Source organism: Asterias rubens, chromosome 6 (assembly GCF_902459465.1).
Source record: "Asterias rubens chromosome 6, eAstRub1.3, whole genome shotgun sequence".
Classification (NCBI taxonomy): Eukaryota; Metazoa; Echinodermata; class Asteroidea; order Forcipulatida; family Asteriidae; genus Asterias; species Asterias rubens.
The window spans coordinates 14,991,993-15,016,793 of record NC_047067.1 but is presented as its reverse complement, the minus strand read 5'-3'; the positions used below and the strand labels follow the sequence as shown (position 1 = coordinate 15,016,793).

The window sequence follows — 24,801 nt, the reverse complement described above, 5'->3', positions numbered from 1 at the left end:
TTGCCGTGTGACTCGAACGGCAACGACCCTGCAAGGTTTTGTAACTCTTATGGCACAAGCCATACTGAACACGGATTATGACCAAAATTTACCTTACCAATGTACACAGTAGGCTCTACTCTTGCTCTAACTGAAAGGTATTTTGAATGCTTGGTAATTGAGTCTTAACATTTTGTAAGTTTGAATATGTTGAAAGGAGCTTTAGGTTTTTATAGGCCTATTTAACCACTTTTTATGATAACAAAATAAGACAAGGTTAGACGGACAATAGTAATAATGTGTACAGTTTACATGTTTAAGTACAATGTAGGCCAATTGCAAAGGGTTAATTTCAGACGATGGCCATTTTTCTACCAGCACAAATTTCACTCGTACATGTAGGTTTTCAAGATAAACTATGCAGCACTCGCACTAATAAAGCACATTGTGACTGCTCTACTCTGTGTATGAATTCTATATGGTTTCATTCCATTTAATAAAGACAATGCTTTCCTGAACTTTGAAGGGCTGAGTGGATGACATTGATCGATCAGGCCATTGCTAAACATAGGATCTTCTGCATGGTCAAGGTTGATAACTTACTGCTTATGCTAGCTTTATCTGTTAAGTGTGAGCAAACAGGTGTTTGTTGATGAGTAATTATACTATTTTTTCCTTTTCAAAGATAATGTACGTAGTTTCCAAATGTCTGCACTCAGCACTTGTAAGTTGGACTTGGATATTAAAGGCACCGGACTCTATTGATACATGTAATAATTACTCAAAAATAATTGTTAGCATAAAAACTTACTTGGTAAATGAGCAAAGAAGAGCTGTTGATAGTATGAAACATTGTGAGGAACGGCTCCCTCTGAAGTAAAGTAGTTTTTGAGAAAGAGGTAATTTAGCACTCAAATTTTAAAAGACTTTAGGCCTGATTTTAGGCATCTGAAAGCACACAAACTTACAAGTGCAGCAAGGGTGTATTTTCTTTCATTCTTCTTCGCAACTTGGATGACCAATTGAGTCCAATGCATGTTTGGATACACCAAGTGAGAATACTGGTCTTTGAAAATTACCAAAGGTGTCCAGTGCCTTTAAATCATAAGAGTCTTCTGTTCATATTAGGCAAGCAACTTTTACAGGCAACTTGGAGGCTGAGGCAACCAACTGCAGTGCATGCTCCAGGACCACTTTGGTACACTGTTTGTAGCACACACATGTAGCCTACAATGAGTCATTTTTCAAATATTGTCTTACAATCCTTAAGAAAATTATGTGAACATTGAACAGTGAATGGCTTTCCTTCTTGCAGATTGCCTGGAACTTGTTGCGTGTAAATTGCCTCATGCGACATGGCCCTTAAAGCTGGACAGTTTGAACATGATACAAAGACAATGCTTTAAAAGTAGAATTTGTTGGCTTAGAAACTTGGGATTAACACTACCCTACAGCTTCCTGCTGCATTTGATTTTTTTTCATGAGCAGATATTGAAGGAAGGAACTCTCTAACTTCACCAGGGTGCAAACCGGAAGGTATACCCTGGTAAAAGTTACTTGCCTTTGTGTCAACGCTCAAAACTTTCAGATGATGCTAAGTTCCTGAAGTAGTGATTATGTTTGGCATGGCAATAACTCTTTCTGGAATCACAATAAAGGAGGCTGTATCTCTAATCAAGAGTTATTAACTTAAATACAACATGTCTCTTTTGCATGTGTAGGAAGATTCCATGGCTGCTTACCACTGAATTCTGTGCTTACAATTCACCATTCTTTGCTTATACATGTACATGGCAATTTCTGCACTACATAGCTGTGTAAGCGAAGAAAGTTCTCTAAAATTTCCCGCCAACCTGTGAAATATGTTTGCCATAAGCGCAGAATTTTCTGCTTAGCTGTAAACGCTGATTCTTTGCTTACTGTTAGCAGAGCCATGAAATTGGGCCCAGATCAGCTTTAGAGTGGTGGAGGTTGTGTGATCGATCCAACGTGATTGGTGGCTATTCATTTTTTTTACTACAATTTTCTAACCCTGATGCAATTTTTTATCACAAAAATTGTTTCTAAGTTAATTGTGTGTACTTAGACACTTGGTCTGAATGTTTTTGTGAAACTGAAAGAGCCATGAAATTGGGCCCAGATCAGCTTTAGAGTGGTGGAGGTTGTGTGATCGAATCCCACGCACGTGATTGGTGCCTATTCATTTTTTTTCAAATAGGACCCTTGAAAGCATCAAAGAAGTACGTGTAATAGGCCTAGGTGTAGAATAAATTTCAACCAAACTACAATTCTCTAACCCTGATGCAATTTTTTATCACACAAATTATTTCTAAGTTAATTAGGTTAGACACTTGGTCTGAATGTTTTTGTGAAACTGAAAGAACCAGACCAGGTACATTGCACACCTCGTAACAAGTGTGTGTAAGGTACCGTGTGTGTAATGTATGACTCAATGCATGCTGAAAACTTTGACAGGCCTGGATGTAATAAATGTACACCAAGGCCACATTGGCCATGGCTTATAGCCATGGCCAATGTGGCCCCTGGTCTTGGCCTCAGGTACTCCTGCAAAAGCTTTCCATAGACTTTAAGATTTTGCGTGTGCTTTTTGCAAAAGGAAAATGGCCTTGCCCTCTCAAAGGTGAAATTCCAGGCCTGCTTTGACTTGTTTGAAAACACTTTTAACAGAGTATTCTTAATAAACATTCCTGGTGGGAATTTGAGAAATAAGAGTGCAATATTAGTGATTTTGTTGTAAATTTGGTAATTTACATCTTGGTGTTGTTCATACTGAGATTGAAACTACAACATTGTTGTGGAAAATGTACAATAAGTAAATTTCTACAGTATGTGCATGCATTGTGAATTTCTACAGTGTGTGCATGCATTGTTTGATACACGTACTTTCCTTGTTCCACACACATATTTTTGTCACACAAAACACATCCGGATATTTCCATTGGACCATCTGCTCACACTTGGAGAGAAGTTGTGTGTCTCAGAGAACAGGAAATTATCATCATGATTATGGTTAATAGTGAGGATTGTGTCTTGGCCTTTGATATGAGGTCTTTGATGAGGAAAAATTGTGTTGACAACGGCAGGAAGGTGGGTGAACCTCCTTGTTTGGGGAAATTGTTGACCACAACCTTGAGAACTTGTGATACTGATGATGCATTCATGGGAAAATCAAAGAAATTGTGTAAATAATTGACATCAAAAAAGAAAAGGCCTTGGCATTCAATTTTTAATGGCAGTGTACCATTTCACATATTACTGAGATTACAGGTTACTTCATGTACAATGTATATGGAGAAAAATTTATTTTTTGAAATTCCATATTGTTGCCTGATAATTTGCAAAGTGCAGGACCTCATGTACACTTTAGTTCTTCTAGCAGCATGGAGGCATTTGCCACCCTGTGTTTTGAGTTAAATTCATAGAAATCTGCACCAGTCCCAGTTTGCATGGGCACTTCCAATAGTCTATTGCAAACTTTTGAAAGGGCACCAAGGCCAAGACAAGTGGCCTCTGTGACCTCAGTGTAACTCAGAATGTTTCTTAGTTTTTTACTCGGTTTAGTCATGGATTCATTTTGACAACAGTATTCTCAACACTGAAAATTAGTTTTTGAGTCCCGGTCGGGAGTTTATTATTAATAACTTTTAAAATCATGTATATTACACGTGTACATGAATGCATTTAGTCAGTCAAACAATAAGTGTATAAAAATACATAGAAAAGAAAACATGTGTAAGACAACTTATTTTGTTGTGTGCCAGCAAGGCTCTTGCATTCCCATAACCTCCAACATTTTTCAACTTGCCCCTAGGGAAGAAAAATTAATCAAGGAATATAACATTTGATTCAGGCGAATACTCAATATTATAATCAATGATTTGAAGGTTGTTTCTAATGTAGATGGCACAGAGTAGACACAAGAAAACTAATTGCAATGAGGACTGGTAGAAAGTGGCCTAAGGGCAGAAGTTTTAATGCATATAAACAGGATCCATTTATTTATTTGGTTTGCAACTGGAATGAAATGCCAATCTCTGGACCAAAGTGTCACATCAAACATTAAAATGACAGTAATCTGCAATAAACAGATTTCTAGTGTTATTATTGAAGGGTTCTAAAATGATCTAAAATGAACAATTTTGCTATTGTACAGAACAAGTTATTTGGTCTGCATTCCTATCAAAACAATGTACGGTACAAAGCTTATTTTAATTCAATTTCTTCAACCTGTTCTGACAAGGTTAACACATTGAAATAAATGGAATTTCTCTCAAATGGCTATTTACTTTGATATTTCATGTTTTTGGTGTGTTGGGTTGTTATGATTTCAGTAGTTCCTGGCCTCAAAGAGTACAAAAGGAGAAACCCCCACACCATGTGTACATTACTAGATGTAGAATGCCTCTCTAACCAATTTTCTTTACCTTGTTTTTTATTCATTTTGTTCTCCAAGTTTGAAAAGAGTAAAAAATACACATTCTCCATAGGTTAGGGTCTCACGTTCAATGTTTAAATTGGTAAAATTAAATCAGTTTCTGTGCCGTAAACATTTTTATTTACAGTAACTTGCTTCAGGTAGGCTTTGGAGCACGATTTTTACGGTAATTTTGTTACATGTAGTTTACTCTTTCCTGTTACATTCCGATGATCAGCGCTATTCGAGAAAAGTCATGAAAGGTAATAACATTTTAAACAAATGACCTGTTTCTTGCAGTTTTCAGTTTGTGAAGATTAGATTGCCCAAGGCATGGAAACATGGGTCCAAACAGGTAAGATGAGTTTATTGTGTGGTTGTATCATCCACTGTGAGTGTGAACACACACCAGGCTGCTCCTGCTGCTGTCTGGCTGGATCTTTCTTCATTCTATCACCCTTCTCATCACGATGAGTTTAACATCTAGTCCTTTCATTCCTTCAACATTTTCTCTGATGATTGGCGTGTGCATAGAAAACTAGAAATCACATTCATTCATTGTAGTGATTTTCATTGCAGTAGATGAGTCATATATTTTACATTTACAGAGTATATACATGTCATTAAAAATCCTTGCTGTCTGGATTTGCTGTCCATTTTCTTATTGGATTATTTAATAGTAACAATCTAAATTCTTTTGAATAATCTCTTTGTAATGTGTGAAACAATTGATGCCCATTTTTATGTTTTCCTTGCAAATGTCTTGGTCAATGACTGCATGTGTAGTCTACAGTGTATATTCATGTATGTACTTTAATCCTGTACATTTAACTTCTTAGTTCACTTACAAGTTTTCCTTTACCTTTTTGGTATTGTATTGTTGACTTTTCGTGTAATGTATGGTTCCTCTAACTTCTTGGTATGAAGTCATTGACTGTGTAATGTAACATTTGTTTCTCTAGCTTTTTGGTTTGGAATAATTTTACTGACTGTATGTGTAATGGCTTGGGACTAAACATTGGGAATTCAAGTAAAGTAAGCAACCATTTTACAAGCTTTTATCATAGAAAACTGGTTCAGCCTATGATTAATATTATATCAGGTTCGACTGATTCCCTGCCTAGCAGTGCATACATTGTACATGTACATTATGTACATGTAGCATTAGTAGATGTGCACATATTTTTACATAGGAAAAACTTTCAATGAACCATCGTGAGGGTGCAGGAGTGTTGTGGCTGATTAGTCGAGTGCACTGAAACTTCTGGTGGTCCGGTCATCAGAGTGTGGGTTCGAGTCCCGGTTATTTATGATACTTTGTCCTTGAGCAAGACACATCGCTTTTTGTTACCCAGGAGTAAATGCATACTTCTACCATTATGAGGGTAGAGTGTTGCGAGTGATAAGCAACCTGTGCACCCATTTGTTACTGGTGCTGCATACTCCTAAGGAGTTAAGATGGCCTCAAGAATGCTTAGTAAGTTTAAAGGTGTAAAGAACAGGAGTATAAATGTGGCGAGGCGCCTTGAGGGGCCTACTTGGCTTGAAATTTAGATCCCGCATTTAATATTATTCTAATAAAAATTATGACATACCCTGTAAAAACACCTATCACATCTTCAATACAATCATAGTGCAAGAGTTCTGCTTTATGCCATAAACTGAATACACACTGATCATATAGAGACAATGTTCTTTTGAAGAGGTCTTGGTTAATAACAGAACAATTCATTTTAAAGCCATTGGACACTTTCGGTATTGTCCAAGGCCCACACTTCATGTATCACAACTTGAATATAAAAAAATAAAAAAAACTGTAAAATTTAGGCTCAATCAGTCATCGGAGTCGGGAGAAAATAACGGGAAAACCCACCCTTGTTTCCGCATGTTTCTCCGTGTCATGACATACTGTATGTGTTTAAAATAGATCCGTAGTTCTCGATATAGAGAATTGATATTGTTTTATTGTTTTCTCAAAAAGCAAAGCATTTCATGGAATAATATTTCAAGAGAAGTCTTTCACCATTACCTTCTGTAAACCCTGTAAATTATTTGTAAATCTGTGAACTTTAAAAAGAATTTCTGTATCGAAAGTGTCCAATGGCTTTAAAGGCACTGGACACTATTGGTAATTACTCAAAATAATTGTAAGCATAAAAACTTACTTGGTAACAAGCGATGGTGCTGTTGATAGTATAAATTATTGTGAGAAACAGCTCCCTCTGAAGTAGCGTAGTTTTCAAGAAAGAAGTAGTTTTCCACTAAAATATTTTAATTTGATTTCGAGACCTCAGAATTAGATTTTGAAGTCCCGAAATCAAGTATCTGAAAGCACACAACTTAATGTGAAAATGGTGTTTTTCTTCCATTAATATCTTGCTACTTCGACGACCAATTGAGTTCAAATTTTCACAGGTTTGTTATTTTGTGCATATTATGTTGAGACACACCAAGTGAGGAGACTGGTCTTTGACAATAACCAATAGTGTCCAGTGTCTTTAAGTGGGTTGAGTTGAGAGGTTTTTCATACATTAAGATCATATGGCTGATTGCACTATGAATACCAGACTTGTTTGTACTCATGCATTGTCATGTGGCTTTATCTCATGTGGCTTAATGTGAGCGTTCATGTGAGCGTTCATTCAGCCATTCAGTAATAAAACAGATCAAAACAAATTATTCTTCACTTGGGGAAATTTGCGTCATTATGGTAGTGAATGAATCTGTATGAATGAATGATTTGTGCTCTATACCCACTGTACACGTAGGCAAGTTTCCTGGAAAACCTGGTGGAACTTTTCTGTCGGCCTTGAACACTGAAAAGCATTGCTTGTTTTTTATTCATGTGTAGTGTGTGTTAAACAAAACTGATCAGTATACATCACATTTATAAGATATTGTGGTTATGGTTGCCAACACACACATGCACGAAGATAGGCCTACCAGTACTCTGTATTGCATTCGTTGGTTGGATCCAAGGCTATCTAAAGTGTTGTTCACACAACAGCAATCTAACAGTGGTTCCTTGCTTTTAAAATTTTAGCATGGTTGTGAAATATAGGAATTGTTTGACAAGATTTTACAAGAGACCTTTGACAGAAGAACAATTTTCCTTTCACACAGGGCACATTTGATACAGTTTTACAACCATGTTACAATTTAGCAACCCCTTGCTAAATTGCCCCTGGGGAATTTACTCCTTATTTCCCTCTCACCAACTATGATGGGCACCCAGATGACTTTGCAACCAGGGCCAAATTTCGTAAAGCTGTTTTTAAAGCATAACAAACTGCGTAGCAAATTTTTTGTTAGAATAAAATGAGTGGGGCACCCGTTGCAACAATGTTAACTTTTTGGAATTTTGTCTGGTAAGCAGCTTCTGGTTAAGCAAGATTTGTTTTGTGGTTAGCACTAGCAAGTTAACATGCTTATCTTGAATCATGTGTGTACCATTTTAGCCCATCAGCAAAAAAGATCCACAACTACTATGTACTTATCCACAACCCATGCACTTTTAAATCCACAACCCATGCTTTGCAGTCCTTTGATACTCACTTCAGCTTCTACATGTCCCACTACTCCCTCACCTTTATGCCATGCAAGAACTCTGCGCTCTTCATCTACATACTTTGCACTTAAAATTCTACATTTTAGAGTTTGAATTGCAGGATGCGTTTACGACACTGTGTACTCAACTGATGTAGATTGACATGTGAAAAGTTGGGTAATAAAGTTGCGCCCAAGTTGTTGCAATTCACATAAACATGGCAGAACAATTAAATAAGCCATTTGCTATTTAGAATTGATGATAGGGGTGTCATGTATTATGACTTGCTTAGTCACAAACTATCGCTTTTAAATTTTGATCATCAGGCTATAGAGATGTTTGCTACAATACATGTACATTGTCAAATGGCTCGGGATAAGCTTTTGTGTAGCATTCCTCCAGATGAACCAACCCAGGTACTATTGTGCTATACACATTTAGAGGTCTCTTACCAAACTACTCATCATTTTTAGGGGTGAAGAGTTTATCATAAATGATTCACACAGCCATGAAAAGACATTATATTCTACACACTCTATTATTACCAAGTGACTTAACATGTATTAATGAAAAGCACAAGATACTTCATCATGACTTCTGTAGTATGCTACTTCACAAGGCCATTATTCATTGCACGTGTAGTTCCTCTTAGTAGTGAAGTGCTTGGACCATGGACCTAGAGCGTTTCCACAAGCAGGAAGTGCCTTCTCTGATGACTCAGTCTTATTTTTTCCAACTTCATACTGGGTATTCCTAGATATCAGTCTGTTGAAGATTACAATCTGTGCTGAGATACACATTGTAATTACTCTTTGCGGTTTTCTTCCTACACAATGTATCATCTGTGAGGTAGACTACTTCCTTCATCAGAAAAAAAAAGAAAGGGAAAAAAGCTTGAATACAGAGTGTGTGGTTTTTCTTTGGGTTTTTAACGTTTATGTAGTTTGTACAGGTGCTAACCACTAAAATAAACCTTTTCATTGCACAGTTTAAAGGGTTTGTGTATGTTTGGTATTGACTCTGAAAATTAATGGTAATAAAAAACTTACTTGGTAAGAAGTACTGCACCTTGGGATAGGAAAAAGTTAGTTTAATAAAGCATTATGAGAAACTTTTCGCTTTATAGTACTGCGGTAATGAACAAAATATCACTTTTTAATTTTATCCACCCAAATTTGAGTCTGAAAATTAGGCGTTACTGACAGTAAAATTTCTCAGATTGTGTATTCCAATTGCAGATTATTCTTCCTGTGTGGACATAACCGCTCCAGATTTTTGGCAATATCTCAAAAACGCTACCACCTTTTGAAATTGAAATTTTCACAGGATGGTTTTAAGGTGTACGTGGACATGTACATGTATCTACAACTACATGTATAGGACTGAAACAAACAGGTTCAACTTACCAAACGTTTACACATACAATCCTTTTAAACCAGTGGATGTTTTAATGTGGGAGTTTCTTAATGGTTTGAAAACAACATCCCTATTATTCACTTTTATGTGTTCCTTGTCTACAATGATCAACTACATTTCAGGTGTTGAAGAAACTGATAGGTGCAATTTGTGCCAATCATGACAATGCATAAAAGTGACACACACACATTATATAAAAATATTAACACTCCAGTGCATAAAGCTTGAACGCCCATCTTACTTTTTCAAATTATTCAAACTCGAAATATTTTTGTGTACAGGGAAAAAAGTGCATTTCAGGTATATTGACTAATTTGTTTGAAATTTGGTGTTGACTTATTTTACTCAAATGTTTGACTAACTTGTCAATTTCAAGTATTTAACCAAGGGAAACAGAATGAGTAAATTTTAAATAATTTTGGTTTGAACAAAGACAAATTTGAACCATTGACCACCTGCATTAATGAAGCACTTTTCCTAATTAATTCTAACTAAATTTTCCCAAAACTGTGACTAACGAAATTGCTCTGACGTGACAAAATTGCCCTTTTTGTATGGAGGCCTTTTATTTACCTGACATTATACAAACAAAAAGTACAAATAAGGGTACACAAATACAAACAAGCTTTTATGTGAAGGGCTTCTAAAGTGCCCGTTTGAATAATGTGGGTTACATGTATGTGCATAGTTATTCTGATCCACATTTAAAGGTACATTGTATATGGTACATGTATATCAGGATCATCGATTGTTTTTTGTCAATATTGGTTTTTGTCAATATATTGAATACTTAGGCAAAACTAAAAGCAAACAAACACACTAAAAGTTTATGTAAAGTTTCAGCTGAATACAGTGTCTACTTACTGAGAACACAGAATAAAACAAATTTTCTTGCAAGAACGTCAAATTCATCCATGCCGATTAGTAACTGTAACTCTGGTCGCAACTTTCACTAATGGGAGATACATGTAACCCTCACAAACCTGACAAACGTTTCATGCATGAATTGTTTTGGGCGAAAACTGGTATTGTCTTCAAAAATAACATGTCCAAGGGAATACTTTCTCAAAACAGTTGATACTACTTGTTTAAACAGCTGCAGTGCTTCTCAGCAAGTAAGTTTTTATGGTCATTAATATTTAACACATATTAAAGACTGCTGTGTTTGCATTTGAAGTCAAGGCCTCCCGCAGGAATATATCTATAAATATATCTATACAATTTGTTGTCTTAGATGTAGTGGAAAATCTAACTAAAACAACTTCTGTTGGCATGTTTGAGTTTAGTGAAAATTTAGCCATAATGTACAAGGGGAAATGTAGCAGGTAAATGTACAGTTTACATGGACTACCTTGTACTTGGTAAATACTCAATGCGCATGCGTTAGCTGTGGAATGAGCAGGCATGTGGTATGCTTCGGTTTTAGAAAAGTCAAGGGCACCAAGGCATTTTCTCCTTGGTAAAGGGCACCCTATGAGAAAAATGTAAGTTTCTTGTGGAGCATTTCAAGGGCAACTAGAAAATTGACCAGGGGGCATGGAGGCAATTGCCTTCATTGCCTCCGTGAAGTATCAGGCCTGGATGAGGTGCATGCTGGTCCAGCTGTATGTACATGTATGTGGTTACAAATTTGTCAGTAAATATTGTAGACCAGCATGCACATCATTCCACAGCCAGCGCGCACTTACAGACAAGACAGAGTATTTGCGAGGTACCGTGTAGTCTATGGATACAATGATTTAATGTGCAATGTACTTAAAAGCAAAAACAAACAATCCGGGTTTCACTATTTTTGCTCTTTACCAGCAAGTATTTGATAAATGTGACTGATTGCTCCTAGGGTTACTGTTCAGCGTTATCAGCCCCCAGCTGAATAATATACAAATTTGTAGTAACCTTTAACCTGTGAACCCATTTTCTTGTTACCGAGATACAAACATACAACATTGTTAATACCTCATTGGGTATTTCAAAGTGTTTTAAAGCAAGGCAGCTTTCATAGCTTTTATAAAATGAAATGTTACAAGTAATGAAAAAAACGACCCAGATTAATGGTAAATTTAATTTCTCAAAAAATATTAAATTGTAGACACACAAACTTATAAAAACAAACAAATACACAAGACAATTTACAAACCATTAAATCCTCACAAAACAAACTAACATCCCAAGTACATAATCTTTGCCCATTGAAAAAAATAAAAATAAAAATTAAACAGATCCAGTTTAACCCTTCTCTCCCTACTGACCTTTCTAAGTGTATACATTACCAGATGCGTTTACAAACTTTCTGTGGCTCAATTAAACCATTTGTTCATCTTCAATGCAGATTCAATATTGGACAAATTCTGGTAATGAACGGCAATTTAATAAATTGATCAATTCAAGAACTTTATTAACTTTTTAAACCTTTTATACAATGTAATTACGGTAGAGGTAGTTTCCAATTATCGATTGGCAATCCGGTGCATCATAAAATATGTGTTGTCGTTATGAACAGTACATGTAAATGTACTATACAATGAACAATGAATAATGAATGTTTTTACATGACTCTACCAAAAAGTTGTCTTATTTCATCATTTTAGACATCACTTTTTATGTAGAAGTTTCATCTAGAAAAAAAACATTCACAGCAGGACAATGTGTATAATTAGCGCAAGTATTTACAACACAATATCTTGATATTATGCAATATTATATAATAAACAGGTTTGTGCATGAAAGGTATATTTTTTTCCCCCGGATACATACTTTGTGTGTGATGTTCCCCTTTATGTAAATAGTATAGCTGATAAAACAGCCTAATGAAATGACATCTCTACCTGATACATATGGGTGAGTTGACTACTTTAACAGCGTGTATGTATACATTTCCCTCATAACAGGTTTGGCTGGAAGCGACGCAGGCAGAAATGCTCTCCGTGTCTCGGCAACTGCCACAGCAGGGAGAAGTATAGATGAGAATCAGTGTGGTCCGACGGGTACATGTAGGAGTAGATCTCGCTCCCTACCCACGACAGCCCAAAGCCAAAGGGACTATCTGCAATCCATTCGTGCCATAGCACACGCATACAGTGAAGCCGAGAGGAACCAAACCAGGGGAGGTTATGTTCCCCCTGTGGACGTTGAAACCGACGACGGTTGTATGACGCGGCTTCGTTACGCCACTATGATCGACACTCACCATCGCGACAATCGTGGCCGCATGGACTCGGAACTCACCAGCGATTCTGACCACACCTTCGAGATGTCGCCAGGAGCTCCTCTGAGGACCGGTGACTCAAGCGATGTTTTCGCAATGCCGGCGTCGGACGACGAGAAATCGAAGATCATCAGTCGACGTCTACAGGAGTTGGATAGTGCACAGCGATCATGGAAGAAGCGGGTGGCCGACTATGTGCATGGACTCCCGAATGATAAAGAAAACCCGGCTGAAGGGGGGAAAGTACAGGATCCGAAACGACGTCGTCTTTGGTCAACTGGTTGTGATCGGTTACCATGGGAAATAAACTCCACCGATGGTGTTACGCCCCGTCAGAGAATGGCTACCGTTAGCTCAGGTGAGTCATTTTTAAAACTTGTTGTCAATATTTGCATTTAGAGTAATGTACATGTACCTTCTGCAACTTTCAAGTCGCAGTATTTTGTTTATTTTTTATTATGAAAATTTGTTGAGAGTAAACCAAAAGTTGTTTTTATTCATTAGATTAGAAATTTCTGTTGTTATAAAAAGTATTGCATTTTGTTATGTACTTTATAAAAACAAACAAAAATATGACGATCGTAAAAACCAGCCTTGCATGATTGGTTACAAAAAGAAAAACGACGCTATGTGCTAGAATTTCAGTTTATGAGAACAGAATAAAGTGCAATATTAAATTATGCTTTTGCTATTGATCACATTCTTAAGGGAATAGATTCTGAAGAAATGAAAATGAGGGCCGTAAAATTCTCATCACATATTTATGAACAGAGCTCAGTATGCGTATAATTGCAATATAATATTGAATATTTATGCCTACATCTTGATTGAGCTGTGACACATTACTTGTACGGATCTTAATAAATAGTTTTACATTATTAACTTGTTGGTTGGATGGTTGTCATAAATTTTGTAGACATAGTGTTTTCAATGTTTCTGGCAATTGTTGAACACATTTTAACATCAATCTGAGTTGAAAGGAACCTATACCTTTGGTTGTTGCAAAAATAGTTTTAAAAGGCTATCTGTCAGAATTGTTCTCAACTTTTAAAGGCTTTTGGGTGTTTTTAAAAACTGAAAGGTATTTATGGGAATATATTTTTAAAAAGAGTAGTGATTCAGTCTTAAACGGCTGTTTAAAACCTTCGGCTTGGTCCTTGTTCTCAGTGCGTCTAACCTGCCGGTATTAAACAGGCGTTTAAGACCTTTTCGCCACTCTTTTATTCCTTTTAAAAATGTAAGCTTGATTTACAAACAAATTCATTTTATAACACCCTTGACAGTTATTTGTCAGTGAAAAACTTCAGAATCTTCAATTACTCATATGAAGGTTTGTTATGAACTTTCACATTTTCAAGTCGATTTGCTTTCAGTGTTAAAGGCACTGGACACCTATAGTAATCGCAAATACCAGTATTCTCAATGGGTGTATCCCAACTTACATGTGTAGGCCTATGCATAAAATAACAAACCTGTGAAAATTTGGACTCAATTAGTCATCCAACAAGAGAATAATGAAATAAAAAGCACCCTTGCTAGACAAATTTGTGTGCTTTCAGATGCCAAACAAGGCTTCAGGCCTGAGATGAGAAATTACCTCTTTCTAAAAACAGTGTGTTTTTCAGAGGGGTCAGTTTCACACAACGTTTTATACTATAATTGGCTCTCCTTGCTCATTACCAAGTAAGTATTGGTGTAAACATTTATTTCAATTTGAGTAGTAGTGTCCAATGCCTTAAAAGGAAAATGGATGCTAGCAAAGGTCATTATATTTACCTAATCATCTGAAAGTGAAATGCGATAAATTTGTTATTCAAATTGTGTTTGAATTTTGACTTTCAACAAAACGTAATGTACCAGTCTCTGGTAAAACTATCAAGAACCAGCCGGGCCTTGTTGGGTTTAAACCACTAGTTGAAAACCTCTTCACCACACATTGATTCCCTTAATAAAATTACCTTTTCCCAGCAATTTCTAAAATCCATTTTCTGGTTTTGAGGGATTAGTGTCCATTTAGAATGGTACAGTAGACCACCAACCAGACAATCTTCAGGTCACATTTCTGTGGTTTGGGTGTCGAGTTACAAATGTTCATCTTTGCACTACAGGTCACATGCTAAAATGACCCATTGTTTCAGTAATAGGTCCCAGTTGTTTTATCTACTTCTGTTTGGTACTGTCATGATGTTTCCTTTTTCATAATTAATTCCCTTATGACCTGATAAATGACATTGTTTGTCCTGAGACACTAGCAAATTAGCAATCATACCTCCACGGTAGCCTTATGATGTTTCCTTTTTCATAATTAATTCCCTTATGACCTGATAAATGACATTGTTTGTCCTGAGACACTAGCAAATTAGCAATCATACTTCCACGGTAGCCTTCCTACATTTGTACGTACAAAGTACAATGAATCTCTCTCCATTCAGTGTGCGCATATATTTCATCAAGGATTGGACAAGTCAGCAACAATTTAGAATAACTATTTTTTTAAAGGGATCTTAAGATGTGCAGGACTTACATGTACTATGTATATTGTTTTTTAAAAGAGTAGATTAAACCTCATCCTGTTTTTAATAACATGACAATGACTGGCCTTTAAATCCTTCATCAAATTGATAGTCACATTTTAGTGAATGATTAATGGTCGCTGGTTCGTCATTGATTTGGTGCAACCAGCCCCCCCCCCAGTTTTCATAAAGCCTGGTTCAGCTTTAACGAAAAAGGGAAAGTAGTTTTTTGCTGAAATTCAATCAAATTCTGTTCAGCCAATTAGTAAATTGAGTTTACCTGAGAATAAACAGGTTACAATTTAAATTTAATATCATTCTCTGGAGCTTTTTAAGAAAGATTGGAGAAAAGCCATGTGTCATCATTCTCTCATGTTACGCCATTTGTGAAAGCTCCGTTTTGTGTACATGTGTGTAGTTTGCTTTATTGTAACATCCCACAGATGATGTTAAAGTATTGTCCTATTGACGCACGGCAACATCAGCTGAAGTGTACTTTATTTAGCTGTTTTTATTTTATTTTTGAAGTTCCGGTCCAAGTTTTTGATCAATATTTACAAAAAAACTAGTTAATTAAAAACATTAAAAATTACAATTAATTGATGAACAAACACAGTAGAAACAAAAGCATTTGTGTCATAAAAATGTTTCGCTTAAGTAGCTGTTTAAGAATTTTTAACATACAATCATGACAATCTGCAGGTAACTTGGTACGGAACAACGCAATGCATCAAAACAATTTCAGCTAACCAACAGACTTTCCTCACTTTTACAATGACAGAAAAACAGAAAACTGAAAGACACTGTTCGAATTTGTGTAATGCTTGAAGGCCATTTCCTTAAATTAGAATAATATAAAAATTAAAACAATTTAGTCATCACATCATTGAGGCCAATAGACAATATTGTAGAATTGTAGAATCTTATAAAATCTGTTTTCTCTAAGGCCATGAGATGATTGCGTCCCTATATTCACCTTCTGTCCAAGTGTTATCTACTCAACACAATGAGCCAATTCCTTTTAAGCTCTCTAGGATAAAGACAGGTTGACATCCCAATGCTTTCATCAAAGTATTAATTTATCTCTTTCCTTCTTACACCGCTAAGTGGTAAACACTTCAGACGATGCTCAGATTTACACATTCTTGAGTATTTTTCGGTTAAGAAGGGGGTTGCTCTTGATGTTTTGAAACGCATCCTTCATCACTTATGGGCCTTGTTGAATGCTACATTGTAGGCCTACTTGTGTTGTTGAGACTCTGCTCAATATGCCAGCTAATACATGTACCAGTATACATGGTATATGGATGAATGGGCGACAATGTGATTTTCTTGAAGGGTTTGGAGAGATACATTTTAATAACCATGGCAACCTGCTTACCTTTAAAAAAACTGTTGACAATATTTTGATGTAATAATTTCATTTTTATCCAAAAAGTTGTCATAAGGGCCTATACCACATGTGTTTATCTTATTCCCTTCATTAAAGAGGTTCATGTAAGACACTTAAAGGCACTGGACACTATCGGTTGTCACTGTTAGCATAAAAAGTTACTTGTTTTAAAATGATCAATGGAGAGCTGTTGATACATTACATGTATGTAGTATAACACATTGTGAGAAACGGCTCCCTCTGAAGTAATGTAATTTTCAAGAAAGAAGTAATTTTCCACTAAAGTATTTGAATTTGATTTTGAGACCTCAGAATTAGATTTTCAAGAATCTGAAAGCACACAACTTTGTGTGACAAGGGTGTTTTTTCGTCCATTATTATCTCGCAATGTCAATGCCCAATTGAGTTCAAACTTTCACAGGTTTGTTATTTTGTGCATATGTTGAGATACACCAAGTGAGAAGACTGGTCTTTGACAATTACTGAAGGTGTCCAGTAGTGCTGGGCGAATAGTGAAATTTTGTTATTCGGATACCGCTAGCCAACTATCCGAAATTAACCGGATATTCGAATAGTTTTTTCGCCGCTAGAGGGCGCTATTAAAAAAAAAAAAAAAAGTTTTAGACAGTGTCACTCGGTTCATTCATAAAAATGACCGGATCTAATTTAAAGATGGCGATATGCTTTTTCTTTTGATCGTGATTGACTCTACGTGAAGGAAAACTTTTGTAATCTTCGAACAAAATACGTCGGAAATGTCATTGTTTTAACTCTTCACGGAGGTGAGCAATTTTTGTTGTTGAGAATACATGTACATTGTGACTCCCCAAATGCCGATCTGAAATTTACATGCGTATATTTTAACCTGTATGCTCTGGATCCATATTAGCTGACTGTATTCATGCAGTACATCAGTGCAACATTAGTGACTTTAACATGTTTGATGCGTTGAAAGTTTTTGCCTGAGTGCCTCTTATTGCGAATCCAAGCAATACCATTAACCTGTACATTCTGGACTTTACTTTGTATAGTCCACTCACCTTCCCGCCGATTTCCAAGTTCATGGGGTGCTTTTCTACCCCACATCCGGGAGGCTGCTGTAATTTCTCCTCAAACATTACTCTTTCATCTGAGTATAATTACCTAAACGCTAACTAATGTAGACTGCTGTACTTGTTCTTTTGTAGTGAACTTCAAGTCATTCTTGCGCTTTGATTATTCCTGAATCCATCATGTTCCAGCTTTGAACTCAACACTCAGACCTCAACATTCAAATCTCAAAACTCTTTCTTACCATTTCTCACTATTTTGCCTTTTTTTATGTTCTGCATACGTACATGTTATGTACAGTGTAAATTTGTTATGTACAGTGACATATTCTATTTATGGATACAATACAATTTAGAGGACCTTGTTACGCCACTATCTCTGAACTTTCAGGCCCACCATTGGATTGATAAAACCATGGATAAGAGTAATGCATATCTGCTGTAAGACCTCAACATTCAAATCTTGAAACTCTTTCTAATCATTTCTCACTATTTTGCATTTTTGTAACGTTCTGCATACGTACGTGTACATGTACTGTGTACATTTGTGTGTACAGTGACATATTTTTCTGCAACAAAAGGCTACAAGCAATAAAATGGCTCCCGACAAAAAAATGATTGCAATACATTTGTTATGCTAAATTTACCCAAAAGACATGTTTTCCGATTCCCATGCAGAATTTTACCTTCCTACAATGACTTAGGAATTGCAGAAAACCTATCAAACTTGTGTGCTCAGTTTCCTGGAAATACAATTTTGCACATTAATTGCAAATTATTATTTTTTGTGTGTGTAACTTTTTGTTTGTTTTGTATGTCCTTCTTGTGTTCTGGCACACAATGACACTTTTAAAACCTCTATTTATAGTTAAAATTAAGGAGTTTTTGAACTACGCATTATCACATAAACATAGTATAGTGGTGTGCCTGGAATTCTATTTATGGATACAATATACTTTTTACAGGCCCTTGTTACGCCTTTATCTCTGAACTTTCAGGCCCACCATTGGATTGATAAAAACATTGATAACAGTAATTCATTTCTGCTCTAAGACGTGACTCCTAACTTTCTAAAAGAGCATCGACTCTTCGTAATGTTTGCCTGACCCCTGTTATCAGTGGTTCAAACATGATGTGTAGTATCATCTAGCAGGGATGAGAGAAGAGATACAATCGCTGACCCGCTCAAAGTGTCTTCTGTGATCTGCAGGACTTTTATCATGGAAATGCAGTCTGGGGGATGGTTAGAGATGGCACGTGTTGATGGAACACGTTGAAGGAGACTGACTCTGTAGTTCTTAAATAAACTTAATGGTTACCAATTTCCTTCATACATTAACTGCATGAGTGAACAATTCTAAGGCTTAATGGTGAAGCTAAACAAATGTACAAAATCACTCCACACTAACTTCCTTCGGGCAGTTACATATCGAAGACTGACATGTACTCATAGATGTTGTAAGAGAATAGTACTTTTTTTTAAAATTTACAGAGAAAATAACAAACTGCCTACCAACCAAAATGATCTACTGCTGTATAAATGCAAAAATAGTTAATGGTATGACCCTAGAAGGCTCTTTCTTGAAGGCTTTTAAAACAAAACAAAAAACAAAAATATAAGTGTAATCTGAAAATACTTATCAATTAAAACTTACAAAAAAAAAATTGAGCAAACAGGTAGGATTTGAGATTTTTGAGAAATTCAGGGTTTGTCTGAGAACGGAGGTTATGAGGGAAGAGAGTTCCAAAGATTAGGTGCACTGAAGGCAAAGGTTCTTTGACCATAAGTCTTGGTTTTGTATGGGGGAACTTGTACAGTGTAGCAGGTAAGGCCTAATACTTCACAAAGGCAATGAAAGTGATTGGTCAGTGCCTTGGTGCCCTTGACATGATCTGAAAGTAGAAATTTACAATTTCCTAATAGGGTGCCTTTTACCAAGGAGAAAATGCCTTTGTGCCCTTAACCTTTTAAAAACAAAGCATATAGGCCTGGGAGATGTTGGGAAGATTTGTAGCTTTAGGATGCCTGTGCAGTAACAAGCATGACTGGGATTCGAACTCAAGTCCAGACATGTCTAATGGCTCAACCTTTAGAAACTGAATACTGTGTTAGCAAATAAAAATATCACTTTCAATCACCTCCAGCATACGAGACATACAGTATCTCCTTAATCTGACAATCAGAGCACACAACGGGCTAGACTTGTGGACAAGTCTTTAAATGTCTGTCGCGGTGGTAACGAAACGGCTCTCCTGCAATCTATCTCGCGAGACTGCTGCTCTGCACAATACTACAGCTCTGCACAAGACTACAGCTCTCGCGAATGCAGTCCCATTTACTGACTTGTACAATCTGATAGCGGTTTGTGCGTGGCATATTACATGTATGTTGTCTTTTAAATTTAATCCCAAACCCCTGGACTATGTTCAAATAAAATTTTCCGTGTGTAAATATTTCTGTTTGCCAGTGCCGCTGCCTAAAAGGTTTTTACTGTCATACCCATTATTCTCCTCAGATTATTATATTTTTTTGGGACACATCATTACACAATATGTTTAGGTCATATCTTAAGGCTTTATCTTAAAGAAAAACTGCACATATTATTAAAAACAAAAAATTGGTAATAAAAATAATAATAGTAGCAGCGAGGATAAAACAGATTTTGATTCTGCATCCGGGATAAAAAATATGTACATTGTATGTAGTTTTTTTTTACCAGTACCAGCACTGTGTACTCAGTACTGTATACTCGGTTGGGATTCGAATCCTTGACTGTTGCGTTGCTAGAGCAGAAGTTTTACCACTTGACCACTGAGCTAGCTCGGTGGCTCGAGGCAGTTTAAATCCTATGAGTTTTGTGTTAGCAGCGGGTACTGCAAAGATTTAATAGATGATAGTTTTGCATCGGGGATAAAGCGAGGATTCTGACAAAGACCTTTGAGATCTAAGGCTACAGTACATTTACATACATGTAGCCTGACGAGAGAAGTGACCGAAACATAGAAAAATGTGATTTGTCTTATGCATAATGTGATAAAGTAAAAAGTTAAGTTTTAGTACCTTTGACAGTACTATCAGGGCTTGACAGGCCTGTACACTGTATGCTTCGTTTTTGAAAGGGCAAGGGCACCAAGGCATTTTCTCCTTGGTAAAAAGCACTCTTTGAAGAAATTGTAAATTTCTATTGGAGCATTTTAAGGGTACCAGGGGGCATGGAGGCAATTGCCTTTGTTGCCCCCCTGTGAAGTATCACTAATCAGGCCTGGCTTCATGAACTCTGGACCAGAAATATTTTTAACAAGACCTAAAATATTTCTTTCTGTGTTCTGGTTTCAAGGTTTATATTAACTATACTTTTTGGGTTATTTGTTTCCATGTTCAGATTCCACCTTCTCCTGCTCTCAGCTGTCCACATCTTCCAGCAGGGACAGCATCCAACACTGGGTGGACTCCATCGATGGTCAGGAGGATCTGGACGCTACGTTGACCGCTGGAGATACACAGAGGAGAAGCAGTAACCCCCTCGTTGGAAGGAAGACATCCAATGGAAGCGGTAAGATGGTTTCTTTTATAATAGCTAGAGAAATAGTCCTGAGTAACAATGAATATTCAGTATAAAGTAGGGTTAATTAACAATAAGTATTTTATAATGGGATTTGAGGCATTGAATGGTGAGGTGTCATGTACTTGGTTTGGTTTGCGGTAACACCATGTGCGTATCCACTTGCTGGGTAGATTATGTTCTTTTGAGAACTTGTCCTACTTTATATTCTACTACTACAGAGTGTATTTTGTAATTCGGGAGACTTCCTTTTCAGTTCTGAAAATAACTGTCCTGCTTTTTAACTACAACATTACCTGGGCGGAAGGTAGAAAATTGGCCGGAAATGCTACAAGAAGTATTCTTGTTAATTAACCATACCAACTAAATACTCATCCTAAGCCAGTTACAAGTACTGCTTGAATTTGGTGGAATCATTACTGTATTGCCAAGGTAACTGTATGCAACATAATACCAGGGCCCAATTTTAAAGATCTGCTTTAAAAGCATGACAAAATTATGCTTACCCGAATGGGATCTGTGAACTATCCTAACCTGCGGTGACCAAACCTAATGTAATATCTACTTTCATAACTTTTATTCAAAGGTGCTAGGTGTGATGTTTGGCCAATTTGACTTGAAAATTTATACTTGCATTTTAAATGACATTCACATACATGATGTATGCAAATTTGTTTGTATGCTTTTCGTTTTGAAACATCAACTGTAAAAAAAGAAAACAAACTTTTTCTAAAGAATTCTTTTTTGGGCAAAACTAAGCCATTCAATTTTAATAACTAGTTGTCATCCATCTGAAGCTAATGCAAAATGCTGTTTTCAAAGTATGCACCCATTAGTGCATACAATCGCAATTGCAACGGCAAGACAAATCGTTTCTTTTCCAAGAAGCTTAAAACTTGACCTACGTATGTCCATCGAGTATGTGGGTAGTGCACATAATCTACCACTTAATGCCCCCATCTTTCTGTTTTATAGTGATTTGCCTTCACTCAGGGACACAAGTGGGAACTAAACCCATCATATTTAAATAAAAGAGCGAGATATATAAATATTTAGTGCAAGACCCACACAAAATAAAAACCTCAGAGATGATTTTCACTTCCTTTAGATACATAATGCACTCCAAGTTATCTTCACGCTGAAAGTGAAAGACCTATTTATTTAGACAGCATTTTGGAGTTTACATTATCCATCATGAAAAATAACTCCCTGGATGACAGGTTAAAATAGAGAGAGCGCTGTGAAGAAACGAAATAAATAAAATCTGAAGATGATGAATGGTTGAATGGTACAAGCAAGTTCACATCTCAATTGGTCTTCTTTGTCCACCATCCTCTGAAGACTGACTCCCGCATCGTTGTTGCATTCTTCCTTCATAGGTGTCCATCCTAAGGTTCGCTCCCAGAGTTTGGATGATGATCTGGGGCTTGGTGCCGATGCGGAATCCGTCTCAGACTCTGGCAAGGGTGAGGACCTCGTCAAGACAAAACAAGTTATTGGCCCACGGTAAGAGAAATACTGGCTCTTGTGATCTTTGGGGGGACGGAGAACATAAATATAACAGTGATGCACATTGATCTAATAAAGGCTAACTAGGATTGGAAACTTTGGGAGTATTCATGGTGGGAGTATTACTAGGTGAGATTTGCAGTAGCACCATTTGAAAATCGTTCTTTTGAGTAGTGGTGGTTCTGACATTAAATAGTGGGACTTAAAAATATTCTTCATTGTTAATGTGCACTTTTTCGTTTATGGTACAACAAAACTTTACCCATGGATACAGCATTGCGATAAAAAGATAAATGGTTTTAAAGTAAAGCTTGAATACAATTTAGGGGGAAAAAACATAACAGTGAGATGAAAAGTTTTAACACACTCCAGACTGCAAATCGTTATTGATGTGAACTTTTTATATAAGAGTCTTCATCAATCTCACTGTAGGTTTGGGAAATTTTGTCAAACAATTTGTTCAGGAAATCCTTTCACTAGTACTTTCTGTAATCCTGACCATCTATCATTTTACAGTACAGGCTGATTCATAATACACTCAGTCTGTATTTAGAAGGATACAGGAATGGTTTCTAACAATCCATTTTTTTCTGAATTCCAGGTGATTCATACACATGTACATGAACTAACCAATCAACATCACCCATTTAATATTGACAACATTTCTGCTCCATTTTATGATTTCCAAAAACCTACATGTAATTTCCTTCTCTTTATTAACTACTAGAATAATTGTTCTATCTCTATTTTTGTGAGCTTTTTTGACAGGTCATAAAAGTGATTTGTCCAATGAAATATGATTCATTTAAGCCCCTAAATTTATTCAACCCGATACTACGATGTTGTCTTACAACTGCTTAAAAATGTTTAGATAATGCTTTCAGTTACCAGGTAAAAAGGTTTTTATCAATATCACTTTTATAAGTGTTTGACTAAGACTCTGCAAGGACCAAGGGAGACATTTTATGTTCACCGTCGATGTTTAAAACCCCATAAAGCATTTCATCTTCACTCCTCAGAGATAAAATGCTCAAGCGAAGACTGACCAATTCTGAGATTATTTCATTGGCCGGTCAAACCAAGGCGCTTCAGAGTCGTAGGAAGCAGCTGCAACGCATGGGAAGTAGTGCGTTGTCCGATAACTCCGTTGCAAGGTAAGCGGGGGAAAGCTTTCTCTCCTAACTCCGGCTCCATCACCTCTGCTTTGGATAGTCAACGGCATGCCGCCACCGTACCTCCCTGCACAACCTGCACAACGCAACATGGCTGCTTGATGTACACAAACCCCCCCCCCCTCCCACTTTTTGCTTTTTGCTTTTTGCTTTTGTTTCTGACTAATCATTCAATATGCACTTAGTTTTTCATCTTTTGAAAGGTGAAATAACTGTACAAAGAATATCATAACAGGCCTCGACCTTCACTCTTAAAGGGACCCAGCAATTTTCTTCTTGTAAGAGGCACTTGAGGAAAATATATTTGTATTAAAACCTTGCAAAGGGCACCACAATGCAACATGGCTGCTTGATGTGCACAAACCCCTCCCCCTTTTTTAAACCAATTTGTAGTTTCAGACTGATCATTTAACACTTATCTGGTTTGCCTTTAACCTTTTTTAGTCACTGGCCAGCAGAGTCAGTAAATGTGCTAATAACACTAGTGCATCATCTTTTCACTTGCACCTAGATTTCTGTTTGCAGCACATTTTGTTGATATTTGTTCCCGTGACCGAGCACATTTGCACCCAAGTACACAACTAATATCTGGAGGGATGTACTGATTGGAAGATAGATAGCTATTTCACTTGTCCCTGTTTAAAATGAACCAGGGATGTTTTCTAACACTGAACTAGTCAGCTAGACCACTGGTGACTGGTCCTGGGGTGTTTTAGTGGCCAGTGGACCTTTGTGATGGGAGAACACTGACTTAGTTTTTGAAAGACGAAATAACTTTTTTGAGAATATCATACTTGTGTGTGTCATTTAAAAACCCATAAAACCAGGTTTTGAATTGCAGAGTGACTCTCACAGAATGAATTTTAATGATTCATGGACTGATCAAATTCTGTGGATTTTTATAAATGTGGAATATTCGAAGAATCAGGCTTGCAACTTTTCAGCTAATTAGCTGATTTCCTTTTTGTTATTAAAAAAATGTTGAGTAATAAACCACAAAGGAAACTGACTGGGTAAATC

At 36.6% G+C, this 24,801-nt stretch overlaps 1 protein-coding gene across 2 annotated transcripts in view; it reads left to right on the top strand.

Annotated features, from left to right (window-relative positions):
* LOC117291215 overlaps positions 1-24,801 on the top strand; it is a 100,369-nt gene that overhangs the window by 4,223 nt on the left and 71,345 nt on the right. For both annotated transcript variants that reach the window (XM_033772816.1, XM_033772815.1), the window contains exons 2-5: positions 12,266-12,940; positions 20,921-21,091; positions 22,480-22,606; positions 23,629-23,763. In XM_033772816.1, the coding sequence (XP_033628707.1) occupies positions 12,526-12,940; positions 20,921-21,091; positions 22,480-22,606; positions 23,629-23,763 (848 nt within the window). In that variant the 5' untranslated portion in view covers positions 12,266-12,525. The remainder of the gene's footprint in view (positions 1-12,265; positions 12,941-20,920; positions 21,092-22,479; positions 22,607-23,628; positions 23,764-24,801) is intronic.